The sequence below is a fragment of the Molothrus aeneus genome, chromosome Z (assembly GCF_037042795.1).
Source record: "Molothrus aeneus isolate 106 chromosome Z, BPBGC_Maene_1.0, whole genome shotgun sequence".
Lineage (NCBI taxonomy): Eukaryota > Metazoa > Chordata > Aves > Passeriformes > Icteridae > Molothrus > Molothrus aeneus.
Genome location: NC_089680.1, coordinates 51,934,837 through 51,953,033, shown reverse-complemented (window position 1 = coordinate 51,953,033; position 18,197 = coordinate 51,934,837). Strand labels below are relative to the sequence as shown.

At 35.5% G+C, this 18,197-nt stretch overlaps 1 protein-coding gene across 1 annotated transcript in view; it reads right to left on the bottom strand.

Annotated features, from left to right (window-relative positions):
* KCNN2 (potassium calcium-activated channel subfamily N member 2) overlaps nt 1-18,197 on the bottom strand; it is a 71,413-nt gene that overhangs the window by 18,557 nt on the left and 34,659 nt on the right. The window contains exon 4 of the mRNA XM_066569660.1: nt 7,231-7,372. Coding sequence (XP_066425757.1) covers nt 7,231-7,372 — 142 coding nt within the window. The remainder of the gene's footprint in view (nt 1-7,230; nt 7,373-18,197) is intronic.

Below are 18,197 nucleotides of genomic sequence, written 5' to 3'. Positions count from 1 at the left end.
CCTCTAAGTAAATGCCTCGGGCATTGTCACTTGGTTCTTCTTTTGATAAGGTTCTGAAATACCTTCACAAGACTACAGTGAATTGAGTCACTCCTGCAACCACCTGGAGGGTGATGCTGGTGAGAAGGGAAGCAACACTGCGTATCAGTGTCTCTGTTGCAAGTCACCTGGCATCTTTGGTTTACTGGACTGGAATGAAGTGCAATCTTAAGTGGTGTAGGTGTCACAAAAATGTCCTGCTATACAAAAATGTCCTGCTATACTTGCCTGTAGCTGAAAGAAGGCAGTTGCCACATTTCTTGCTCATTTCTCTTGGGATCCACTGAGGGAGAGAGAAGGTGCGCTTTGCAGACATGGTTCTGGTGGGAAATTTAGCTCTGCACCAGAAAAGGCACAACATTCCTCCTGCTGCTCTGCATAAAATGAAAGCCCTGTAAGAATTTAAACAGGCATTTTGTTCATCTGGCTCTCTCAAAGGTGGACATATATGACCACCGGGAAGGGGAAAAAATTTTTTAAAATTTGTTGCTTGAAGTAAAAAAAACCTTTCGAAAACAACACAGGCAGAAGCTAGGGAAGTGGTGCTGTATAAATGTGGATTTGTATTTGTCACTGTTTACTGGGAGAGATGTATAACCTTGCAAGACTGAAATAAAATGAGTAATAGGACAACAGCTATGTTATCTCACCAAAGAGTGATCTAAAAAACCTTTGCATTATTTATACTTTCATGTATTCAATATTTGCCTGGCTACTATTGTCTTCAGTGGCATTTGTCTGCATCACATCTAGAATTTTACTGCAACATTTAAATTTCTGATCTATATAGGAATAGATGAGCAGGTTTGTTTACTTCTAATTAGTCCATAAGGTTTTTGGCAATGTTGCGAAAATAAAAATTATGAAGACCATTAAAATGTTATGTATAAATGTGAAATTGATTAATCAGTGTCACACATAAGAATGGGTATTCATAAGTGAGTGTGAAGTAAACTTCTTGAGAAATAAAAGCTGGGTACTAGGAGAGACATCTGAGACAACAGAAGACATAATGATTTATAACATGAAGACAGTGTCTCTTCTACAGGGGAACCTACAAAGGACTGTAGTGTTAATGAATGTAGTGTAAATGACTGTAGACTGTCAGAAAAGTTAGGACAATTTTCAGAATTGTCAGAATCCCTGGAAATTGAATATGGCCTGATGATTGGGCTTCTGGTAAACCTTCAGTGGTCATAACAGCTAAAATACCCCTGGACAGTTTATCCCAAAATGCATAAAAAACTTTTTGCTGGGCAAGGGTTGAAGTGTAATTTCCTTAAATGAGCAGGCTTAACAGCCTATAAGGCTGACAGGAAACATCACTTCAATAATTCAGGATGAAAGCTACCAGTGATGTTCTTGTTCTTCACCTGTGTTGCAAATACAAAAGTTTCATGAGAATATGTGTAAAAGTATACAAAAACTGTTGTATTAAATCTAAGGTTATTGCAAATGAAATTACATTTTCTCAGATCAAAGAAGTTTTGCTGCACCAGTCATCAGCTCTAGTCATACCATGTAAACAATGAAAGGATGAGACAACTGCTTCTCTTTCCAGCCAGGAAATAATTGCCTTTGAATTTACTGAAATGCATCCATAACTAGACCTTAGTGGGAAAAAGTTCCTGTGTCCTCTGCCACTTCAAAAACTTCCCCGCTCTACTGGTACAAACTAAAGACCTTCTGAAGAAGTCTTTTTCCCTTAATTTTTCTAGTTTTGAAAGATGGTGAAACCTTTCAAGAGGTGTTGTTTACTCAAATGGAGTAAAACCTCTGCCATTGCCTCACTTTTTAGATTAACGCCCTCTCAACCACTGCTTCGGGGATCATGTTTTAAAGCTTCTCAACTTGATTTTGATAATTTATGATTCTTTACTTCAGCTATAAATTTCACTCCAACAAGCCACAAACATAAATAATCCCAAACTACCTTTCTTCCCTACCAAAGTTTTTGCAATTTGTTGTGCTGGAACAACAATAGTAGAGGAGCTGACAAATATCTCAGCAGCCCAGCTTTTAATAGCTTTACCCTTAAGAATGCAGGCATCATTATCTGTCTTCTCCATATAAAATTTCTGCTCAATATGTTGTCTACTTAGATTCTACTATGATAGAAGGAACAAACACAGTCTGTTCTAAGTCCTGATGTCACTTATATTTCCTACTGAATTATCAGAACCTACTGAATCATGTTCTAGCATACATCTGAGACATGGACCCAAGATGCTATCAATTTACATGAAAAGCTTTTCATATTTTCTGTACTCTCAGAGAAGTAAAAACTGAACAGTGTTCTAGATGTTTGAGATATCTACTTATCAACAGAATGATGCACCATAGTGCTTTAATTTGATTTGATAATACCTTTTCAGCTTTTAAATTGTAATTCAAAATATATTTCTATATTTTATAAACCATTGTTTCTCTGACACACTACACAATTAAACAACATGAACAAAAGTTTTCATAAAATCACACATTTTAGACACTATTATACACAATAATTTATGACCTTTTTGTACACTATCCATAAAGTTCTATAAAATAATTTCCATATTTGCTCGAATCTGATGTTTACCTTATTTTTTCTCTTTTTCAGGACTCATCCCAGAAGACATGCAAACAATGTTAACTATGCAGTTAGAATCTACTTGTTTATCACCTCTTTTTTTTTACAATCTAACAAATAATAAATTTCAAAAATAATACAGTTAAGATTTGCTACTCACAAAAAATAGGACAGTTAGAAACTGCTACTCTAAGTGCCAGGTTCCTATGTTAGATAGTTCTCTGTATTTGTTGGTAAGACCAGGCTGTCTACAATTACCATTTGCAAAAACATGACAATTAAGCCTTAGATGAAGAGTTCTCTGGTCATAAATCAGAAACACCTCATCATCATCATCACTTTTTTCATGATTCATAGCAAAAAAACAGTGATTGTTTAGAAATAAATGCAGACTTCCAAAGGACATAAAACCTTCAGCATGAGAGGATTTAAAATGAGATATTAATTTTTGATTCACCATTCGGAACTAATAGCTGCTAAAGCCAGATTGTACACACTGACTTCATAGCAACTACTCTAATAAGAATATTTCATCTACATGAGTGGTCTTCAAATACTGTAGTTAAAAGATGCCACTTAAAGTTTTTGCAAGGAAAACCTCAAATCTTGTCCACAGCCATTGTATACATTTAAGAAACTTTTTGTATTTATTTGGTTCTTTCCTAAGCCTAATAATCTCTTTGAAGTTCATTTCAACAAGAGAAGCAATTAAAGTATAATTTCCACATTAGCAAAGCAGACACTTGAAATAACATCTATTTCATTTAAAGCAAACATCATCAAGCTATACCAAACCAACTGCATCCTGTGACAGGACAATTGCAATTCATCCATTTTATTTGCAGCAACATAGGTTTGGCTTACATGTCTGCTTCTAACTGTTGGTGGGTGGCTTTGCAGGAAGATTCTGCATCATAAACTTTGCATCATACAATAAAAGCACCACCTCACCACATAATGCTGGATCTAAAAGGAAAAATGTCCTTCTTAAAACTTGTAATTTGCAGTCAGAAGAATTGATTGCCCTTGTTTTATCTTGTGTAACTGCAAAAGCTTACAAAGGTCTGCAAAAGTTATCCATCTCACAGTCCATAATTATGAAGCTTTCCATATCTTCTCACACTCCCCCTTACCAATTTCTACAGAACTTCTTTAAATTTTTGCTAACTTCATTAATCTCCTTATAAAGCAGGGAAAATTTTGCAAACCACTCCAACGCCTGAAATGCAAAAAGCCATTAAAAAAGTGGAAGTGCTGCCTACACAAGCAGTTCCACTTAGAAACCATACAAGGAAAGTGTTCCACCTGTAGCGGAGATCACCTTGCTGATGAGCATCTGAGAGATCTGCCTGGGTGGGCATTGACAACCAGGCATTGCAGCTCCAGTAGGCACAAAACATATGCAAATTCAGTACACCAACAAGCTGCACGGCACGGCAAAGATGCCACAGGTCTCCCTCTTTCCTCTCTATCCTGCTCTGAGAACAGTGACAGCAGCTGTATGCGTATCCATCCAACACACTCTTCCAGACCTATCTAAAGTACACAAGGGGCAGAGAATACATTTGCTCTCAATTTATAGCCCACCTGGCCCACAGTCTGCTACTGCTGCCTAGTAAAAGTTTCATAATTGAGTTGAGGCACCCATTCAGTTTCACTTGCTTGACTGTAAAACATTTCTGCATTGACTCCTCTTTGTAACATGCTGTGTCAGTATTTTTATGAAAGTTTCATATATTTAAGTGCTTTGCAAGATCACAATGTAAATGGTTCATATTTTTTCATTTTTTTGTTCACAGGGTTGTTTTTTTTGGGGAGCGGGTGTTTTGGTTTTTTTTGGTTTTTTTAAATTTATTTTGGGTTTTTTTTCCCAATTTCTCTAATACATTAATCAAACTTCTTTGCTATCTTACTCTCAACAATTCTCAAGGCATTTTTCCTTTTGGTATAATCTGAATATGTGTAAATATTTTCATATTTTCCAGCAGTGTGCATTTGTAGAGTTTAAAAGATGTCGCTTTACATCAGTGACCTAAGACAGCAGTAGTTACAATGTCAATCACCAACACAACTTAGTGCCACCAGCAGACTGCACAAAGCCCACTTCTCAGGCTGGAGTACAAGGCAGAGCTCAGCCTGAGCGCTCCCATTTCCATTGCACAGAAAGCAATTCCTGAGGCAGAAGTAGGAAGGTAGACATGGCACCAGGGTCTACCTTCCTACTTGATCCCTAGGGATCAAGACACCAAAGTAGGCTTCCTTGGGCCCCCAGTTCCACAAAGCCAATATTAATTCTTCAGTTGTCTGTGTAACTACTCTTGTATTCACAAGTATTTCTATTTATTCCCCCTTCCATCCATTTTAATAGGGACCTTACCCAAAAGCAAACACTCAGCAGTATTTGGCATTGATCACACTAATCCAATGCATTTGCTGCTTCACATGCTAGGGAATTACACTTTACCTCTTAAAACCAAATATATGTTTTTATTTTACTAGATCCATTTAACAGTTACCTTTGTGTGTCTTTTAATTAGATCATCAATTGCTCCTATTGAAATAAAAATCAGTAGGTCTGTTCTTTTAGGATTTTATATTTTCCACAACAAACATTAATTAGTTACTGTACAAGTTTCAGAAGAGTAATTGGTTTTAAAGAATGATATTCAAGACCTGTAAGCTTTTTGGTATTACAGGTTTGTCTAGAAGAGAGTTCATTATTATATTTACTGTGCCATACTTCATACTCCTCAGGTCCTTTATAAAAACAAAACAAAACAAAACAAAACAAAAAACAAAACAATACAAAAGGCAAGTACCAAAAAAACCCAGAATAATTCCAGCATCTGACTTTTTCTCATTGGTCCATGTTTTTTTTATCTCAAAGATTACTTTAATGTACTTAGTGGTTAGCCTTTCTATTGTTTTACCTATCATAACACAGCAGCTACTTGGCTCGTTTTCCCAAATTCTTTACCATGACATTCTGATTGGAGCCTCTGCTCTTCCAAAGCCGCTGCAGAACTTATAATCACTAAAAAAACCCAATCAGAGACATGAAGGTATCATCCATATATTTTACAAGTCTTCCAGTTGTGAAAAAGAGATACCAATGTGTGAAAACAGTATGTATAAATCCATACTTGACTTTTCCATGGAAGCCGTGGAAGTGACTTTGTATGAGGATTCTGTCAATTCTGCAATCCCTGCCCTGCAAGGTGGCAATAAACACTGCTTCTCCCATCCCTTTTCCTAGTGAATTTGTGACCACATTTCATTCTCTCTGGCATCAATATCCAACGCAGAAAGGAGCAAAGGTAAACACCCCAGAAGATGGCACATTTGAGCTCAGCCAAGAGCCTTTAAAAAAGCCCTGTGTGTCCTTCCTCTGCTTTTAGCCTGCACCTTTCAACTCTGCTGCAAACTCTGTATTTAAGGAGATATGCATTTACCACCTTTTGCAAAATATACTGGAAATCTTTGTCAATCTTTATCAATAAAGGTCAATAAACTGAAACCTATCAGGTTTTTTTAAAAGATTATTTTGAAGCATTTGTAAAAAAATCCTTAAACCTTACAAAAAAAAAAAAGCAGCTTTTTTTTCTCTCTGGACATAAAACGTACACTTATTATAAACCAATATTCTATCAACCTATCTGCTCAAAAGGGACAACGCTTTGATAGTATTTGCTTTCAGCCATAATCCCAATATAGTTGTTTTAACAGAGGCAGATTACTTATACATGCATTACTTATAATCATTGGCAAAAATTCAGAATCAAGTATGTATCTTATTGTTGCATACTGTACATACATGACAATCATTCAGCCTTTCTCATTCACAGGGACGTTTACACAGAAGTTGGTACAAATAAGGATGGCAGAGTCCAAAACTTGTTTACATCTAATTTACTGTAAATATCTGTAAATTTTCCCACCATTACAATACATTGCCTTACTCCCTGCCCAACTTTGACCAAATGGTGCAATACAAAAAATTAAAAACAGACATGAAATACACTTAATAGATATATATTGAGCATGCATAACCTAACAATTGCTGCATGGTATCAATGGTAGCAAAAGGTCTTACTGTTCAAATAGCATGACATTATTCCACTTAAAGCAATGGACTGCTATGAATAATATGTTATTAGACTTGTAAGAAAGACTAGAAAGCTATGCTCAAACAAAAAAATTTTAAGAATTTAGCCACCATTATGTCTCTTTGTGATTAATTTTAAGAAACTCATAAGAAATTAAGAAACTCATAACCGAAGATCCGTTATTAGTACTGGTCCAATTATACATGACCAAAGATCATCAAGATGATATGATACCTTAACATTTAATGGAAGACTTTACTGAGATTTCTGAATTATGTCAGGGTGCAATTTGTTTCTCTGTATTTCATTACACAGTTGCTAAATTTTTGCTTAAAGAAAAAGAAAACTCTGTTTTATTATTAGGAATGAGAGACTTTGGGTATGGTCTGATTAAGTATACCCTCTACAAGACAGCAGATGAATATTTCTTTATGAATACCAAAAGTTTTTGGCTTAATTTCAAATTAATTAAAAGCAATCACAATCTCATATCCAATTAACAAATTCACTCACCATGATTCCAGTAAGTAAACAGACCCCTTTTCCACAGTATGTATTTGGTACCATATCCCCATATCCAATGGATAGAAAAGTTATTGAAATCAACCACATTGCTCCAAGGAAATTGCTAGTAACATCCTGTTGGTCATGGTATCTGAAAAGAAGAAGAAAACAATTTCTTTATCATGAAAACATTTGTTAAACTATTATGCTGTCTGAAAAAAAATGCATTGACTGGTCCATACAACCATTTTTGTTTACAATCTCATTTTAAAAGGAGTTATAAGGAATTAAATATAACTCAAATATAAATACATGAGCAGTAATGGATCAGAAGATATAAGAACACCAGTAGTAGAAATAGTTTATAATTCAGTATTTGGTTATTACTGTAAAGCAGCAGAAATCTCTTTGTTTTTAACATAATCTCTTCACCAGGGGTACAAGTCCTGGTAATGCTCTGCAGTAGCATAAGACACCAGAATACCACAGTTGCTGCGGTCTGAGGCAAATATGAGAGTGAGAATGGGTTGTGTGCACAACCAGCCAGCAGAGTACATCTTCATCTCCTTGGCCTGAATGCAACTCTATGATCAGAAATCCAATCCTAAAAGAACACATAAATGCTGACTTAGACAACCTATGGTCTCTCTCCTTCTACAAGTTCAAGGTAAATAAAAAGTATGCCATTGTATTTCTCACTATCAAAAGATGTTTACCTTAAATATAGCAAAAACTCCCTTTAGTGTTTAGTCAGCTATTATGTCAAATTTCACAATGTGCTGTTTCTTGACTTAGTTTCAATATTATAGTATGCTCATTTTTCCTTTCCAAAAACTGCTAAGTTTAGATAAATAATCTTGTCGTCACATGACATATATACCGAATAGAAGGTGAAGATACATTTTATGTTTAAAAACCTGTTGTCACCACTCAGTCTGTGATGGGGGAAAAAAAAAGCCTAATAGCCTAAAGTAGGGTGGAATTTTGCTTCCTGGACAGAGCAGCCCTGCCATAGAGACTATCTGCAGCAGCCACTGCAGACTCAAGATTGCAATCACTCCTGCAGCTGCTGTGAAGCCTCAGGTTCACTAAATGCTGTTAGATTCCCCAAGAGTATTATTTTAGCCAGTCCCTAAATCGGTGTCTCGCAGGGGGTCACAGGTCACAAAGGGCCATTTATTTAATTAGTTCACAAATCCGTAAACAACCTGCTTCCCACAACTGAAACAACTGCTTCTGTTTCCTTCCTTTCCGGACTGCAGTCTCCGTGACGGACCAAGAATGCAAAGCAAGCACAGAGGCACTCTCAGGAAATTTCCTGTTCTCACACTTTTAAGATATTCACCATAAATGTCTGCAACATACTATCTTCAAAGTCCCACCTATGCGCTGATGATTACAACAACATAAAAGCTCTTTGACTGCCAGAGACCACAGCAACCACTCCAATCAAGTCTGTTCCACACTTCACCTGGATTTTCCTCTCTCCTGGTGTCAGTGTTGTCTCTCACATACTTTATGCAATTTTTTCTGTTTTGCCTAGAACAAAACTTAGAAAAATGTAGTAAAAGTCCACATTTGGAGGTCCTAAGGACATCAGCAATGATAACCACAACAGCAAAAAGAGTTAAAAAAAATAACGGCAGATTTAGCTCATGACCACAGAGCTTTGCATGTAGCAAACCACAATCGGACATTGTTTTTTTTTTCTAGACTGCACTAAATGTTAGGGATTTTAGTCTTCACTTAAGAATCATAGCAAGTAACAGCTGTGAAATAAATATATGGATACAGAGAGAGAAACACATTTGTCCCATCCAGGAGGCAAGAAGAAAGCCTGTGTACCTATCATGCTAATCCCTACAGAGTATCAAGTAAGAGATATGATCCATAGGGTCTGGATGAACTTCACAGAAGGGTACTAAAGCTACTATACATTCTAAGGTTAGCAATTCAGGCAAATATTAAGAAATGCCCACATAAATATTTATAATACATTTCTTTAATGCCTCTCTTTGGATTTTGAACCTGATCACTTCCATGCTTCATATGACTGAAAACAGAAGATTCAAAGACAACTCACTAAGTTCCAGAAATAAATAACCCATAAGAATATTAAAACTACTTTCTTAAGTCTTGAAGAGAAAGGGAAGAGAAAATGGGAGTCTTTATCCGCTTATCCTCCTTTACCCATGTCAGAAAACACACAAGCCAACCTACACATAGATTCTTTAAAAAAGGTGACATAAATTTTAAAAGGCACATCAGAAGTTTTACAAGCTTCATTGGAGACATGGAGACAATTAAGCTTCCCTAGATGAACTATTCATTAAAGCTATCTACATCAATATTTGTTAGCACAATTCAAGGAAGGACCTGTTTAAATTTTCCATCCTAGTTGTTAGGTCAGGCATGCTGGATTTCCTACTCAGAGTATTTTCACTTAGTTATGATTTTAAGGCTATAGTTCAGCAATCAAATTTTGCATGCTTAATTTAAAAATCATCACCAGTACTTATTAATGAATTTACTGTGATTAAGAAACAAAGGCTATGGGAGGACATGAAATAGTTGCAGTTATTGCTGCAACTACTCATGCACAGTAAAGCATGCAAATTACATAATTTGCCTAATTTAATATTTCAAAAAAAACTAAAAACTTTTTCGCTTGCAACTGTACATGGAAAGTTGAAGGGCTGACTTCTCAAGTTAAAAATCTGTAGGTAAAATTGAGACGGTATAAAAAGGTATCACTCTCATGATAATCCTGTAATTTCTCTGTAATATTTTTAAGCAGGTAGTTTAATCTTGTCTCATATATTTTGTAACCTCACTTAAGATTTTTTAATCTCTTTGGTTAGCAGTTCTGGTATATGTCTACACGCTTTGGATTTTCATAAGATTACTGCTGTGTCAGCAGGGATTTCCAAGTACTTTATAAAGTCACTAGGCACCACTATCACCTGGGACTCAAGCCTGAACCAGGAAAGTCAGGACAGTCATCTGCTACCCTGTGTCCACAATCAGGTAAAAAAATATTATATCTTCATCAAAGCAGAAAAAGCAATATCTTAAGAAAGTAGTATTGCAGAATCTTTATTTTTACAGTCATGGAAATGGCGAAAAACTAACACCAGAGGCATTTAAATTACTTTCTTTTGAAGAAGGGGAAAGAAATCAACCCACTGCCCTTAGACATGTTTTCAAAGTTATCCCAGCATCAAAGAGTGAACTTCTCCATTTATGCAGGGAATAGCAAAATGGTCACAGAAGAAGTTAAACTTTCTCATCTTTTTCTATAAGAGCTTCTCTAATGTGTGGCTCTAGAAGTCACCAGAAGACCACATAAAAGCCATTCCTACAACTGTATCTTTCACTTCACCACTGAGATTATCCCCAGTAGAGCCAATTCCAGTGGACATTATAGAGAGCAGAAAAGCCAACCACACCAGCACTGGAGCAGAGCTGTCTTGCTCTCTGTCAGTAATCACAAGCCACTACAAACATCTCCTCATTCCAGCTGGACTGTGAAAGACAGCTTGGGTGTAACACATTCCAATATTCAACTTAAGTTTTCCAAAAGTATCCATTCACTCTACATCTGAAACTTCTGAAACCCAACAGGAAAACAATTTACTATGAAAAGCTAGGAAACCTGAAAGCTCAGAATTAAAGAAATAGAAACAAAGATTTCCTTTCAGTGAAGAGTTTCACACAAAGCAGAATCTTGTCATTACCAACCAAATTCCAAAATGGAAGATTTGTTGTCATTAATTCTTATTTATATAAAGGTTTTTATTTTTATGGGTTTTTTTTATTTTTTAAATTAGTCATGGCAAATATATTCATATAAATATTTAAAGTCCATTATTCTTAATCAATAAAAAGCTGCATAAGAAAGATTGTGAATCACTTGAAGATAAGAACTAGTATTAAACTGTATTAAAACTGCATCTATATACAGTTTGACTTTCTTGATTACACCCAGACTCACACAGCTGCAGAATAAAGGGTCATTTTGAAAAGCTATGTATTCCTGCAGCATACAAAAATCATTGGCTGAAGTCACACAGCCATAAGAATTATTTATCACACTTCTTTTCTAATAAGGGATATGTCAGCAGGCAGCCAGTGCTGCAGCTGGAACACACTATTCACCAGGCAATCATCATCCTGTGAAACACCACCATCCAGTTCTCACCAATCAGCATATATAAGTCTTGACACCACTCTAATTTAAACCAAAAATAGCTGAATGATTATATTTGTGAAAAAATAGCATGGCTCAATGCTTTCTCAAGCCAAACTGAGTGGGAGTTTTACAACTCATCTCAGAAAAATATAATATATTCCTCAAGTGACAATACTGCAATGGCTTTGTTTGTCGAAGAAATATTTCAAATTCTTTATCAAACAGCAGTCTCCTTCTGCTTTCACTGTTAGTGTCATGATTTTCAGTACTGCTTCCCTTCCCTGTTCGTATGTGATGAAGTTTCATTTAATTGGTAGAACATCTGCTTTTTAGCTGCACATAATTATCACAAATTCACATCTGGACATTTAAGACACATTCATCTTAAAAAGAGATTAATAAAAAGTAATCAAGTATAACATTAAGTTTGACCACCGGTGCATTAATTCACACTCAGCAGTTCCAATTCAGTTACTCTTGCCTCCATGAACAGCCTCTGATAATTTTGCTATTTTTGGTTTTGCCTCCTTGAACAAGTCAAGGAAAGAACTAAAAATTATTGAAAAGATGACCATTTCTGCTGCTTTTACCATAATCAAGAAGAAAGTCCTGGCAATGGCAATTCAGGCTGAGGTTTTTTTTGTCAAACGTTAAAATCTTTTAGATTATTAACAGCTGGAAACAGGCTTATCCCAGTAAATCAGAAACTTGTCAAGGCTCTGTTGAGGAACTGATTGATCTAACGACCTATTAGAGGTCCCCCACAGTATCAGACCATTCTGTTACTGTCTTTTTAGTCTCAGTTAGATGGTTAGTACCAGCAGCATTTTATCTGTGATGATAGCAGAGATGTCTTTGTATTCCTTCTCCCTTCCTCCTGTTTAAAAGAAAGGAAAGAAAAAATCCATAATGGCACATGGAAGGAACAGTGGGGATGACTCCAAAAGCCAAAGTCAATGGAAGAAATTTTGCCTGCCTTGATGGGCTTAGGATCAGAAGGGCAGCTTGGAAAAATGTATGCCGCTCCTTATCTTTTTCCTAACACTGCTGTTGAGGTCCCCCAAATATTTACGAAGAGCAGCAAAAAATGTTCTTGTCACAATAACTGTTTAATGAAAGTGCAAAACACCACAACAAATGCCTGCATTTCAAACAGACTGACTCACAACATTAGCAGTTGTGAACCCAGTCAAAAGTAATGGGTAAGATTCAGTTGACTGAATTGCTACTACCACAGCCAAAAATGTTCATGATTTTTCTGCTAAGAGCATTTTCAGGCTATTTACAAAAAGCTAATAAAACCAAGAAATGTGAAATATTCTGTGTAATTAGCATGTTATTTGCTAAGATGAATGAAAAATATAATCTAAAAGAAAACAAAAGGAAATGGGGAGAAAAACCAACACAAAATCAGATGGGTGAGGTAGTATGTTTTAAGAAATTTTTCCATTATTTTTAATATAAACTATAGTTTAAATATTAGGGTAAAGACATAAAATTACCCCTAGCCTATGTCAGATATCCACCCATCAATGCCTGAGCAACAGATAACCCACCAGTAAAGAATAAGAAATAAGAATTAAATGCCATTTTTACTAAGGATGCCAAGCCTTTATTTGTCTTCCACTGGTGGCAGCCTTGTCTTCAATGGTGCTGTAGAGAGCTAATGCTGTGCTAAATCATTATACCTGTGAATATTTTCCACCTTTCCAAGGGAAGTCATTCAGTTACAAGCAAAAAAGCTGCTGAAGCTCCTTAAAAGTACCTGACCTTTTTTTTTTAAATGTGCTTTCAACAATAGTGTTAAGAATGGTAAGGAGAATCTGTTGAATCAATTCTGTAGGTATTGGGAAATTGGGAAAGGCTTAAATTTGTGACAGACAGCAATCCACTAGAAAGAATAGAAGAGAGGAAAGCTCAGTATCAATGTATCAAAAAGTAATCCTGCAAATAAAGTGGTGACTACTGCTTCAGAAGGTCTTGACTATGTGAAAAAAATAATGTGTCTTATCAAAGTGTTTAGAGAGTTTAAGGAGAATTTTTTCTTGCCTCAATTAAGAAATGCACCCACCTCTCCTCAAGCCCCAGTTTTGGTACTTATCCCCCAGTACAGGCATATTCTTACTCCCACTGTGTTCTTTTCAGCAGTTACAAGCTATTTTGCTCCTGCAGTGGCATAACTGAAGTTGTGATTTGTTGTGACTCAGCAGAATAAAGAATATACCTAAAGCTCTTGGAAAGGTGTACAAAAAGTCCTAAGCTTTGCTTACAGATGTGTTTTTTAAACATATCATCTGACTGTTTTGAAAAACAATTAGGTTCACTGTGCCTAAACATGCCTTGTTTTAATGAAGTTAAATGTGCACAACGGAACAGAATGTAAGGCATATAGGAATACCTCTGTATCTCCCAGAGGTGAAAGCTGGGACTAACAGTAGCAGCTGTCACAAAAGTTCCATGACTGATTCTTCTCATTTCAAAAAACTTACAATAATTATTCTGTGTACAAAATTCTGCTTAATCTTAAGTATTTGGACTAACACATTCTATTATATTCACACCGTCTTCCTTCGGAAAGATCTATCTTCATGCTGCAGGGCAGGGTCAGGAATTCAGCATTTCCCAGCTCCGTTTCTTTACATTTGATAATATTCTGTCACCAAATAAAAAGAGTTTGCATGTTCCAAAGGAGGGCCTTCAGATTTTAAAAACTCAACTCTCTAGCCTTTCCCAGTTTCTATATACACACCCAGACTCTGCAGAATAACTAAGCATGCTTCACATAACTCAAGCTTTAAGAGGCAAAGTCAGACTCTAATGGTTGATATTAGTTGCTGGATCAGGAATAGCAATCAGCACCAAAACAGTATGGTATGAAAAAATATCCTTACTCATGGACTTTGGCATATGTATTACAATGTGCTCCACAATTCCATAATCACATGTGACTTTTTGGTCTTCACAAAAAACACATTAGTATCTTTTCCAATGGAAAGCACAACTGGTCACAGCATAAAATACCTCACTGGGATAGCATTTTTAGCCTCATCTTTTTGGAAACGAAATATCACGTTTTAATTTTTCATAGCTCTCTGACAGACTCTTTGGATGAAGTTAAGGTTTGTTTTTTTTACAGCTGATGATTATTTTGGTGGCCTTCACCTTGCGAGCTCTCAGCTCCCAACCTCCCAGTTTGATTAGCCTGTATGCCCAAAGCTCTGGCTAAAACCCAATGAACACAAAGTCTTCTATAATGACTCGCATGTCTAAAAATAATTCTCTTAAATTAGACATTAAAAAATTGCATAACACCGAAATTCTTCATTTTGCCAAAAATAGTGGCATATCCAAAAGAGGCAAATTAGCCTCCTAAATGCATCAGGCTCTCCACAAAGCACAGCAAAAATGAGTTGTTGACACCCTTTTATTACTTTAGCAGCTTAGTGCGGAGAGCACTGACCATGGGGAGTGAACTCTTGTCAAGCTCTTCTTAAGCATTTACATCAGCATCTTCATCTCACTGTTCTACCTATTAGTATACAGGCTGTCAAAGTATCTAAGAATATGTTTTTGAAGCTATTTGAATTTAAAATCAAATTTAAAATGATTCTTTAATCCAGTGGAGAGACATACTGTCTGAAAAGCTTGAGAAAAAAGCTGATAAAAGGAATGCGTATGTTAAAATCCTTGACAAGCCACACTTTGAGTAAACATTAACTCTGCTTTGAAAGCAAAATTCAACAAGTAATCCAGAAAGACAGTGACTGCAAACACACTAACTATTAGAAATAAAATCTGAAATATCCAAGAGCTGCTCCTCCTGTAGTTCTGTATATTATCTTTATCATAAATTGTTCTGTAAACTACTATAAATATGCAGTTAATGTGATATTAAAATATATGAAAATGGAAGAAGGAAACTGAAGTGAGATAAGCAATCTTGAGGAAAAACTCCTGTTTTCCAGTACTTTTTAATCTTATTTTAAAAGACATGCCTGCATATTTATTTACACCCATATTTTTCACAAAGTCTAATCACTAAAATTTGTCAATACAATGAGAAGGAATTTAATTTTTAAAGTTTGCTTTGCTTTAATTTTTTGCGGTCCGCAAAAGCACTGGCTAAAGCTGTGTTATGATAAAATATGAATCATTCAAAATCAAAGAGTTTCTTAATGAGCTCTACTGTGAATCATTATATTCACTGGCAACTAATTCTAACCCTTCTAAAATTTTCCCTTATCTTGCATTTTGCACTTCTTCTGGAGATACTCTGTTACTATTTTATACCTGAACCTCTCTCAGAAGGAGGAAAGATTTTTTTTTAATTGAGATTATCAGAATCAATTGATATCTAAAGATTCTGAATTAGTTTTCTGAAGAAAAACCTTAAAACAAAGTTTTAGAAAGTACAAATAGAATTCATCACAACAGACTTTAAATGAAACATACCTTTTTTTTTTCTGACATAAAACAGCAGAACAAGGTAAAAGTTAGCCTTTTATGGACGGAGAAAACAGGAGGAGGTGAAATTATATAGCAAAGATTATGCTGAGTTCTTCAAAATGATTTTCTGACAAACAGAGAATTCTGAATGCATTTTTCTCTAATGGAACTAATTTACCATCACAAAATTTATTAGTTCTGTAGCTGATGTATTACCTTCTAAAAAAAGAATTGAAGCACAAGCTCATGGTCATTAAAGCCTGCTGGTTTGGGGTTTTTTGTCCAAAGTTCATTAGGGTATCAACAATTTTACCAACATATGCAAGTTCTCTAATGTAATGGACATTGGAAACAGATGACTAAAATAAAATAAAATAAAATAAATAATATGCCAATTCCCTTTCCTTTAGAATTGAAAGCAGAACACTGGATTCATCAAAATGTATGTTCTGGATAAATTGGAGAATAAAACTGGTTTAAATAGGACAGCAATTTACAAATAAACATTTTAAAAAATCTAGACAGAATTTATTTTTATTTTTTATTTTAGATCAGAGCAGAAGCCTGCAGTCAGTGCAAGTTTCATTGAGTTACTCAGAACTGGGGACCAGTTTACCACTCTGTATCAGGAACACTGCTGCAGCTATGTGCTTAACTTAAATCAGCCAAATTGATCTTACTGTTGATTAAATTTTAATTTATTTTATAAAAAGGAATGACTGTATTTACACTTTAGCTTCTGTAAGTCATTGCTTGAAACTAAACAGATTTTACTGAATATTTCTAAAGACAATTCCAAACCCAATGTCTATATACTTTTGAGAGTCAGCTGAAAGTTGTACCAGATCTCACAAACAGTTCATTAGTAAAGTATTGGGGACTACACCTTTAATGTTCTGAAGCATGAAGTATAAAAAAATAACTATGGATTGCTGAATGGGAAAAGAAACAAAGAAAGCACTTGTAACAAGTATTTCCCACTTACTTTTTACGTATGAAATTTCAGCATAAGATTGTAAATATTTAAGGAAAAAACCCCAGGGTTCTCCCTTTTGAAATTTTGTTCTCTTTGTCAAACCAATCAGAAGGCTAGGAAAATACTTTGGAGTTAATTTTTGTGATTAACATAGAGATGTTCATTTAGAGGGATTGAGAAAGGTTATCTACATAGAAGACATTCCTGTGACTCTTTTCACCATGTCTTACAGCAGACTCAGCTCACATGGACCAGCTGCTACAAGGTCCTCAAGGAAAATGCAAGTTGAGAGAATAGCATAATTTCAGATAGGCTAGAAATAATGCAATAGGGCAACACGTAGTACTTTACTCTGGCGTGGTAATAAAGGAACATCATCCTCATTTGCTTATACAGACCTCTGCAGTGTCACATTTGAAGACAGATGTGTTGCCCACCTAAATGTAACCAAAAAGAAAAGGCTTAAGAGACCTTCATAATATGTTAAATATGCTAGATGCAATTACAGTTTTCTTTGCTCTGTTTTAGGCCTTGACATGTTGTCACCAAATTCTGTCATACTGTCAGTATAAGATTATATATAGTCTGAACCTTGCACTTTTCTCCCCCCCTTAGTCATTAAAAAAGAGTAAAATTTGATGTTTTGCTTGTCAGACAAAAAAAAACTTGCATTTTCAATTTGTTTTCCATTTGCTTTCAGTACAGAATAACTTTTGTAGTGATCATCTTCATTTTAATGACAAACATTTACCAAAAATAAAGGAGGATCTTGTACTATTTTCTCTGAAGACTATGAACACGACAGAACACTTTCTAATGATATGTTTTTTTTACCAAAACCACTTTGTTCCCTGATATCTTGGCCTTCATTCAAGACTTTCTGACCACATTTTAACTGCTTTCAATGAAGCACTGAAGAAAGAATGAAATTCTGTGCTCCGAAGGAACTTAAGCAGATGACATTTTCAAAAAAAAAAAATCCACATATTTTCACTCTGTTTTTAATGGAGGGGAGTACTCTGGTTGGTGTGGCAGCAGAACTTACCTTTTGCGCTATCTACACTTGAAGCATGTGTCTTAGAGTCTACATGTAAAACATCTTGGAAGAGTCCATTAATAAGCCAGAAATTATTTAATGCCTATTGTTTACACCACTGGCAAATTCTATGGAAATCCTACAGCAGATATGTGTGTTATCTATGTGACTTTCATGCTCAACTCAGCTCCTTGGTCAAGATTTAAACAGGCAAGCACATAATCAGGGGCTATGCTTAACTAAGAATGTACACAGTGGGAACATTCAACTTTGGGACTGCTGTCTGTAACTACACTGGCTTGTTAGGAAAACTCAATTTAATTTTA